General features: G+C 50.8%; 1 protein-coding gene across 1 annotated transcript; it reads left to right on the top strand.

Moving 5' to 3' along the window:
- Positions 1-5,249: 5,249 nt before the first annotated feature.
- On the top strand, positions 5,250-7,049 carry LOC127306058 (uncharacterized). The gene is made up of 3 exons (XM_051336663.2): positions 5,250-5,712; positions 5,815-5,990; positions 6,607-7,049. Exons 1-3 carry the CDS (start codon positions 5,436-5,438, stop codon positions 6,700-6,702), a joined length of 549 nt encoding a protein of 182 aa, XP_051192623.1. The 5' UTR covers positions 5,250-5,435; the 3' UTR covers positions 6,703-7,049.
- Positions 7,050-10,378: the final 3,329 nt, after the last annotated feature.

Raw genomic sequence — 10,378 nt, 5'->3', positions numbered from 1 at the left:
AAATGGTAGTGTGCTAGTTTGTATGGGTAGATTATGTTGATTATGGTAACTAATGAACACATGTGTGTATGTGTTGTTCCCATTATGCTAGGGGGATGGAAAGAATTGTTCATGTTCATCATGTGGACAAGGATGCTTTCTTGAAGGGAAACATAGAGCCGGACCCGGAAGAGGTTGACTTGGTGTTTGACCTTAGCCCTAGCTTTGCGGAGGTGGTAGCACAAGTGAGGGCTGAGTTGAATTGGAATGAGCCAAATGATGGTGTTGAGCTAGAGGGAAGACATAATGTGGGGTTCGGAATGCACACCCGTTGGAAGACAATGCGTATCAACTCCGAGCAACGTTGGTCCGTTTACAAGAAGACGGTGGCCGGGTCACAAGACAAGGCTTTGGAGTTCTTTGCAACCAAGACGGTTGATGCTCGTATCGAGCTTGACCTTAACCGGCCCTCCTCCCCCGTTCGAGAGAGGAGTCCACCACCCATGGGCCAAGAAGAAGCCACCCAATCTCCCATTGTCCAATCTCCCATTGCCCAACAACCTCCGTTGGAGAATGAGAATGACGAGCATAACGATGGTGATGATGGTTTCGAGATGAATGACAACAATATCGGTGATTTGGATAAATATTTGATGCAAGAGGAGATGGACCACTCCATTCCTTATTCCAGATGCTATGCGTCGGACTCGGATGATGATGGACCCGAAGAGGAAGTTGACGAGGATGGCTTGACGGCTAAGGAAGCCGAAAGAGCCGAGATCTTCAAGAAGGTAACCGGACGGGATATTCGGGTACCATTGTTCCGTGATGTTAGTCTTGTGGATGGAGCCGTGGTTGATGGTGGCAAAAGTTTACTTCTTGGAGCTAGGCCAATATCCAAGAGAGATGTGGATGGTAGGACGGCTATGATATCTAAAGGGCTCACGTTTGATACCTTCTTGGAATTAAAGATATGGTTGAAGGAGTTCTCCATTAAGCATCATCGCCCTTACATCGTTGTTCACTCGGACTTGAAGAAGCGGTACACGCTAAAATGTGTGGATAAAAGGTGCCCATGGGTTGTCCGTGCAAGACCTTTCAAAAAAGGGCCCTCTTGGCACATAACAAGTTGTGTAGCAACTCACATATGCCGGGGGCCGAAGCTTGATGGCAAGGATGCGCAGCCGGACCACCGTCAACTCACATCCGAGTTCATTGCATACAAGCTCTCGGCGGAGATATCATCACTTCCTACCATGAGCATTAGGTCCGTGCAAGATACGGTGAAATCCCGGTTTGCCTACGACGTCAAGTACAGGAAGGCATGGAAGGCCAAACAAGCCGCATTCAAGATGTTGTACGGTGATTGGGAGGAAGCATACAACCGAGTCCCTAGGTTGTTGTTAGCGATGGCCGCAACTAACCCGGGCATGGTGCATGTGGTGGAGCCTTCCGCAACCAAAATGACATTGCATGACGGTAAAAGAGTGAGGGTATTTCACCGTGCATTTTGGTCATTCCAGCAATGCACGAGGGCATTCGAACATTGTAGGCCGATGATAGCCGTGGATGGTACCTTCTTGACCGGGCAGTACGAGGGCACACTATTGGTGGCAATAGCAAATGATGCGAGCAACCGTTTACTACCACTGGCTTTTGCATTGGTAGAGATTGAGAACAATGATAACTGGCAATGGTTTTTCCATATATTGAGGACGAGGGTCATACCACCCTCAAAGGAAGTGTGTGTCATCTCCGATCGTCATCAAGGAATTCTCAATGCGGTGGAGCTTGCCATTCCCGGGCATGCTCCCTTGCACCACCGATGGTGCATGAGGCATTTTTGTGCAAACTTCTATCGGGCATGCAAGAGCAAAGAGTTGTCTGACCTTCTTCAAGATTGTTGCCTAGCTTACTCTGAGCGCCGCTTCGCAAACCTATACAACGGCTTGCTGAAGAACAAAGACCTCAACGCGGGTGGTCAAGAGTTTCTTCATAGACACCTTATATTTAACTCAAAGTGGGCAAGAGCTTATGATGAGGACAGGAGGAGATATGGCCAAATGACAAGCAACATGGCCGAGTGCTTCAACAATGTGTTGAAGGGTGTCCGTGCATTGCCCGTGACGGCAATCATTCAATCACTACTAGGAAAAGGCCTAGCCGGTAATAATGGTATCAGTGGCGCACCACTTTACTGGTGCTCCACTGCTATATAGCAGTGGCGCACCAAAAAGTGGTGCTCCACTACTAGCTTTTTACTAATGGCGCACTAGTACAGTGATAGGCCACTACTAAATTTTGAGCTGAATTATAGATGAATCTCAGGTTAACAGTGGCGCACCACATATAGGTGCGCCATTGCTATGTAAAGTAGCAATGGCGCACCTATACGTGGTGCGCCACTATGCTGGCCAAAATCGCACGCTCCCATGACGCACTGCGCGTGGTGCGCCACTGTGCTAGCCCCCACCACCCCACCTGCACTGCACGTAGCGAACGCGCAGCCACGCAGGCACGCACCCACGCCCACAAGCACAGCACGCAACCCTCTCCCTCTCAGCACACACACTTCTCATCCCCCAACTAGGGTTAGCCGCCGCTACCCGTCACCGCCGCACGCCCCACCCTCGTCGGCCAGCCTCCCTCCCCTCCCCCCCTAGCACTCCGTCGCTCCCCGGCGCTCCCTCCTCCCCTAGCACCCCGTGCGCTCTCCGCCTCGTGCTCCTCGATCTCGATCTCGATTTGGTGGTGGGATCTGAGATCGGGACGAGGATGAGCTTCAGCGTCGCGGGCATGGAGGAGGAGCGGTGCGCGGCGGCAGCGGCCGACGAAATCCAGCGCCTCCCCGCCGAGGTGAACTGGGAGATGCTCGTCCTCGGCGCCGCGCTCTTCTCAGTCGTCTCCGCCGCGCTCTACCCGGCCGTCGTCGTCTAGACGCACCTCCAGGTGGCGCCGCCCCCGCAGGCCGCCGCCGCCACCGTGCGCGCCATCCTCTCCCTCGACGGCCTCCGCGGTTTCTACCGCGGCTTCGGCGCCTCCCTCGCCGGCACCGTACCGGCCCGCACGCTCTACATGGCGGCGCTCGAGGCCACCAAGAGCTCCGCCGGGCACGGTGGCCGTCGCGGCGAAGGTGGTCTGGACCCCCGTCGACGTCGTCAGCCAACGCCTCGTGGTCCACAGCGCCCGACGGCCCCTTGACGTGGGGCTACTGCTTCAAGCCGTCGTTGCACGCGAGGTCCAAATCGACGACGAGCGCCGGCGTGGACTAGATCGAGGACGAGCGCCGGCGTGGACTTGATTGCTTTTTGAAACTTTTTTTAGGGTCCTAGCTGCAAATTTGGTTGTATCTCTTATTTGTAATAAAACTTATTTATTCAGAAAGTATTCAGAAAGCAGAGGACTTTTTAGTTTTCGTCCACCGCATGCCACAACCAGACCCTACCGCCCATGTGGCTTATTTTTATTATTAATTTATGTATGGAGCAGTGGCGCACCCTATCAGCCTATAGTGTCACACCTTTTTCCTCTAGTAGTGGCGCACATAGGGCACAACAATGCCGCACCTTATTTCTTTAGGAGTGGCGCACCCTTTTTCTTACTAGTGGAGCACCTAGTAGTGCGCCACTGCTGTATAACTTAGTAGTGGCGCACCACTAATGGGTCACTACTAAAAGTTAGCAGTGGCGTGATACTAGTGGCGCACCACTAGTGCGCCACTGATAGGTAAAACAGGTGCGCCACTGATAAGCTGTTTTCTAGTAGTGAATACACATTCGAGAAGTTGAATGTCTATTTCCAGAACTACACCGATGAAACGGAGAAGGAAATTGCTAGGAATTACGAGTTCCCAACGAAGGTTGAAGAGTTCATGGAATTTCAGGCGAGGAAGGCGGACTCCCAAACAGCTACATGTTATGACAATGTTGACTGGGTTTACCAAGTGAATGAGCCGGGAGGCACCACACAAGGTGGTGTCCAACACGGAGGCCGGGCTTTCCGTGTGTCACTAAAGACATGTGAATGCACATGTAGGAAGCCCTCTTTGCTTCATTTGGCTTGCTCTCATTTGCTAACATCGGCACGCACTAGACGTGTCGACTACAATAACCCGCTCACCGTTCGGGAGTCCGAGTTCTCAATCGAAGCCACAAAGAGGACATGGGCTCCAAGGTTTTCTCCTTACATAAGGGAGGCTAGGGAGGCTGAACGCATCAAGGAGGAAAGAGCTCAAGCGGAAGCTGCAAAGACGGAGGAGCGCCACCACTTCTTCGACTCGGTGGTTCAGTTGGCTCGTGACATAAGGGAGAAGGAAGAATTAGCTCAAGAATCTAAGAAGAAGAAGGCGAGGGGGGAGGGAGCCTTTGCCACGCAGTGATGTCCCTTTGGCTATGTTCTTGTTGTCGAACCTTTATGTTGTCGAACAATGATGTTGTGTGAACCTTGATCTTCTCGAACCTTCATGTCGTTGAACCTTATTGTAATTGGAACCTTGATGTCGTCGAACCTTATTTGTTATTTCAACCATTATGTTGTGTCGTACATATTCTGTGCAATGTTGTATTCAAAACTGTTGGAATATGGTAGGATTTTTCATGGTTTTAACACAAGTCAATGTATGGCGCTCTTCCCACTGCACTGTGTGGCACCCATGGCGTCGGCGTCACACATGTCAACTTATATCAACTTTTAGGTCGAAAACATCCAGGGGCTTCGGACGATAAGTCCTTAGCCGTTTTGGCGAGCCTCTTTGTGTGGCACCCGTGCCTTCGGCGCCACATAGTGAGGTGTGGCGCCCATGGCGTCGGCGCCACATAAACAGGGTCGCCAAAACGGCTAAATCCCTAGAGAAATGTCTTACAGTATGTTTTGTGCAAACATAAGTGGATGTGTGGCATCCTTGCTACGGGCGCCACACTTTCAAAGTGTGGCGCCGATGTGGGCGGCGCCACACATCCTGCCACGTCAGTTTCGAGCACACCTCAGTTTCGAGGGCGCCACGTCGGATGGGAGTGTGGTGCCGGTAGCACGGGCGCCACTCGGTCATGTGTGGCGCCCAAGGAAGAGGCGCCACACAAAAGGGTGGGCGCCACACAAAAGGGTCAGATGAGTGAAATAGTTTGTCCGAAGGGTTAGTATAGTTTCAGAAAAGGGTTATGTTGGTGTACATGCATCTCGGGCCGGAGCACGATACCGGAGCAGCAGGTGAATAGAAAAGGAAACGGCAGGCGAGCTAGGTGGTCACTGCCGGGATATATACCGCCTCCGGCTGGAGCTGGCAGTCCAGCCGTTGCCCTCTCCTCTCCTCTTTATAACAGAGCACGGTACAACACACGCGCACCACTCGCTTGCTCTCCCTAGCTCGCCCACGTTTTCTCCGGCCCAACCAACCCATATCATATCCCGCTGAGCTAGTTTGAGGCGAGGCGCCCGCGGTTCTGGTCACGCGCGCGACGATGGGGAATTGCCAGGCGGCGGAGGCGGCGGCGGCGGTGGTCCAGCACCCCGGCGGGCGCGTGGAGCGGCTGTACTGGGCCACCAGCGCGGCGGAGGTGATGCGGGCCAACCCCGGCCACTACGTCGCGCTCGTCACGCTCCGGGTCGCCGAGGAGCGCCACGAGAACGCCGACGGCACCGGCGCGCGGCGCACCGTGCGCCTCACCCGCGTCAAGCTCCTCAAGCCCAAGGAGACACTCCTCCTCGGCCATGTCTACCGACTCATCACCTCCCACGGTAAACAGCACATGACCTTCTTCTCGTCTTCTTCCTCTCTCCGGCTACCTCTTCTGCTGTAACAGTAACACTGACGCGGCATGAAATTATTGGTGCGTGCAGAGGTGACCAAGGCGGTCCAGGCGCGGAAGGAGGAGAAGTTGACCAAGGCGCGGCAGCAGCTCCAGCAGCTCGAGTCGTCGCTGTCCAGGCAGAGCAAGGCGCGGCCGGCGGCGGACGACGACGTCGACCAGGACGAGGACGACGACGAGGCGAGCTTGGACGCGAGTCTCGAGCAGGTAGTTAATTACATTGACTAGACTCGCGCTCTCTTTAAAACAGCTAGTACTTCTTTCTCTCTCTCGCCCGATGCCTCCATGCACGTTCCCTGCATGATTGATGATGCGTCTACAGTTGGTTAGTTGTTCGGCGCGATTATCATGACCTTGTCAGTTCGTCAGCACTGTAGCTCATCAGGAATATGGACTTTTATCTGGGCAATCGTCGTTGGATTTCTCTGTAGAGGCAAAATCTGCATAGTTATCTTGGAAATCTGTTCGGCTTAATTTAGCTAGCTCAATCAAGAGTGATTTAATTCTGCATATCTGACATTCTCAATCCCCAATTGACATGAATAAAACAAGATTTTCTTGTATTTATATAGGGTGTGGTCCTGTGGATCCATCCAACTGGTTGATGCTATTGTGTACCATCCAGCAGGAAAAATTAATGCTTAAAATAGAGGGATACAGAATGATAAAAGAATCATGGCAAATAAAATACTGAACAGTAGCAGCTAATGTCAGGACAGAGAATCCTTTTCAGTGATCCCTTTCTACTTGTGCACTACCATGGCGACACATGCAAATGTTCCATCTTCTGAATTCTGATTACTCTACCTGATTATAATTGCAGTTGGCACGGCAAGACGTAGACGCCCACCGGAGCTCCGGCGCCCGGCACCGGCAGTGGCGGCCCTCGCTGCACAGCATCGACGAGGCCGCGAGCTGACGCGTCCGGCCGGCCAGCCAGCCATCCGCCGGCGGACCTGCATTTTCGGCGTCCGCCCGGCCGGCCTCCGTTGATTAATTAGCTCGATTGCATGGGTTCTCTATGTTTTCGAGTTCCCCTAGGACGAGCGAGAGGACCGCTCCTGAAGTGACTCTGTCGTTCGGAGCGAGTCCCGGATCCGTCATCCCTTGTACATCTTCTTCAGTGTTTTTCTTTTCTTCAGGATTTGTTGATTAGTGAGATTATTGCTCTCTTTCCTGATACATTTGGCGCATGAAAGAAGTTGAGCCCAAGTAAAGTAGCTACAGAATATATGCTTTTGAGGAGCTTCCTCCGTGTTTCTTCGATGCCAAGCTCGCAATCATAAATTCAGTGAAAACGACGGGTGCACCTGCAGGTTGTGGAGGGGAATCGTCGACAGAAAGCCTTTTTGGCTGGAAGCCTCGTTGCACAGATTCGCGTCGGCGCTGCCTGCACATTAGTTTTTCCTCTTGAAGCGACAGTGTCATTAGATTAAGCTCCTGCCGTGATACTTGTACCGCAAGAGATTATACTACAGTTTGACGCCCACGATACCTAAGCTGAGTTAGGTAACTGCCTGGAGATGCCTCTGGAGGCTGCAACGTTCTGCTTTGCTGAACTGACTCAGCAGCTGACATTTCCTCCCTAGATTAATGGTCAGTTGTTACTTGCTAACCACAACTCACGGCAATTGAATACTGGCAGCATATAGATCATTGGTGTAGCCGCTTACCAGTGGTTGGTGTAGCCGGCACCAAATAGATCCGGCCTCCTGGCGAGTTCCTCCGTATGTGGCAGCTTCTGGCTCCTGAACCCGTTGTGTTGAGCACTTGAGCATCAATGCACAAGGTTCGGCTGTGTTCGTCGCTTTGGCTTCACGGAGCTGAAGCCCTGCGGTACAGCCAGGGGGTGAAAGGTGTCCGAGACGAGACTGACGAAGTGAATGACAAATGTTTGGCACGTTGCGCTCACCTTCCTCTGTCTCTTTCTGTTTAGGACCAGGCGAGGCTGGCTGCCATTCTAGTGGCCATTCTAAGTTTGTGATGTTCTGCATCTTGGCTTCACTTATGAAGATGAGCTTCCACCGTCAATAGGAACAACTGGACAAGTCTAGTCTTGTGTCCGGACTCCGGAGCATGAAGTAAGGCGAGTAAAAAAAAACAAGCTTCACAAGCCCCAACACTGGCTTTTTGCATGATCCCAGCCCCAGCCCCCAGGGCAGCTTCTTGCTAGCCGCTTTGCCCATCAAAAGGTCAATTATGCAGGGTAATCGTGCTTTCGACACTGCCTGTTAGACTGACCCAGGAAGAAATCTTTGCTTTAGCATGGATTTGATTGTGCTCTGCGCAGAAAAGCAAACATGCTTCGACAAGATCTGTAATTTTTTGGTAACGGGGCTGGTATGCTTTCGGTTCAGTCCTCTGAAGGATGAAGCTGGCTACATGTTGGAGCTCGAGTAGTACTAGCTGGTAATCGGTTTTCCTTTGTGTCCGATGACTGCTTTACACCGTTAGTGTAAGCTTAGCTCTTGTACTGTGGACAAGTACCACCGGACTTGGCCTGGCATATCGGGCAAGCTATCTCGTTCTCTCCAAAGGAGTACCCTTTGCAGCACAATTTTTGCGATTGGAGCTCCTAGGGAGCTACAGCTACCAATGACCAATCGCTGCATTGCCATATTTCGATGTCAAAGTTGTGTCCACCTTTCTTTCCTCGAACACACGGACACGCCAGACGTGGATTGATTCACCATGGCCGTAGTACGCTCTGATTTGTACTGAAACAAATTTTCAGACGGCCGACGTGACGACGGACACTTCACGAAATACAAACCAAAGGCACCCGAGAGAAACCAACGTCCTTCTCTGCCCAAATAAAGCTCATGGAGTCATGGTGAATGAGCGAAATCCCTAGGGGCTCTTTCATTCATGAGATAGGTTTAGGAGATGAGGGTATCCAAACCACCTGGTTAGCGATAGCTACTCCCTCCATCTTTAAAAGGCTGCTCAAATTTATCTAGATACGGAGGTATATAGAGATGTTTTAGTTATAGGTACATCCGTATCTAGAAAAAACTTGTTCAACTTTTTTTTGAATGGATGAAGTATATTTTTTGTTTGGTGTTGTAGCATGAGGTGGTTAGTCGTAGCTATTTTATCGGTCGATAGGATGAGGAGTGGATGAGTGGTGCTGACGTTTTTTATTCATTTGGTGAGCTTACCATTTGATTCAATTCAAATTTACCAGTTCAAGTCGATTCTAGGACAACCTATTACACAAATTCTGTTTAATTCACACCTGGTTATTTCTCCAACGCTCAACCAAAAAAATAACTCGGTCCGAACAATCTCTCACCCCACATAAAAACATACTATTGCAACAAATTGTCGTAAAAAATTAAAATAAATATTACAAAAAGGTGATTAAACAATAACTTTTTGTTGCAAATTTGTTGCAACAAAAATCACTAGCAATTTAAAAATAAGAAAATAAACGATTATAAAAAAACATGTGTTGGCAGCAAATAGAAATTGGTTAACAAAAAAATGGCTAGAGATTCATTCGCAATAAAAAATCACAAACAATTACAATAAAAAACATGTGTTCCCAATAACAAAAAGTGGCTAAGCAGCCAATTGTAGGTTCATTTAAAAAAAATCATCGTCCATTTATACAAAACAGTAATGTGATAGCAACATTTTGAAAGGCACGCAAGCATCATCAAAAAATCCAAGAAAAAAACCGAACTTGTAGTAAACACCTATAAAACCTTACGACATCTGGGATCTGGCTTGTTGTTTCACAACAAAACTCATATACGTATGTTACAAAGTTGACGAAGGCATACAACATCGTCCATGTCCTCCTGGGACTCGCTGATTCAGCACCGCCATCCAGGAACCTGGCTCGCCGGAAGCTCATCGATGTTAGATCTGGTGACCCTGGGCATGTTTCCACTGCTCCATCGTCTCCCGCGAGAAATTTTTTTTAGATCAAATGCCAAAAGCCCGACGTTAAATTAATAATGCCCTCAACGGAGACAAGGTACAAAGAGCTGAACCCAGCTTACAACACACACCCACACACCCACACGAATTGCCAACATGGCTACAACCGGGAACTCGAACGGCGATCACGACCCTTACGAAGCCTACGAAGACCCAGAGAAGACACCGGACGTCGGCCAGAGCTCACCCTAGAGAGAGTCATCGAACACGCACGCCGTCAACAGAACTCCCCACCGCGGGCAGCGCCACCAGTGGCCGACCACCATTGTGCATCGACCACCGCCGTTTGAACCCTAACAAGCAGCACCATGGAAATTCGATGAGGAAGCAGGGAAGGACGCAAGCCTTGCTGAAGGTCGCCAAGCGAAGAGCCAACGACATCCGAAGAAACATGGTAAGCTCCAAGACGATGTCTTCAAGAAGAACACGACACGAGAGCGCCGTCACCGCCCGATCCGCAGATCTTAGGTTTTCACCCGAAGCACATTGCTCATCGAATACCGCGCCTCAGCCACACCACCAACGGAGAGCCGCACACTGTGAACTCCAAGGCGGTGTATTCAAGAAGATCAAGACACAAGAGCGCCGCCACCGCCCGATCCGAGGATCTTGGGCTTTCACCCGGAGCACGTAGAAGGACAAGGATA

The sequence above is a fragment of the Lolium perenne genome, chromosome 6 (assembly GCF_019359855.2).
Source record: "Lolium perenne isolate Kyuss_39 chromosome 6, Kyuss_2.0, whole genome shotgun sequence".
NCBI lineage: Eukaryota > Viridiplantae > Streptophyta > Magnoliopsida > Poales > Poaceae > Lolium > Lolium perenne.
Note: the sequence above shows the minus strand (reverse complement) of the source record. Positions and strands in the feature narration are given on the sequence as shown.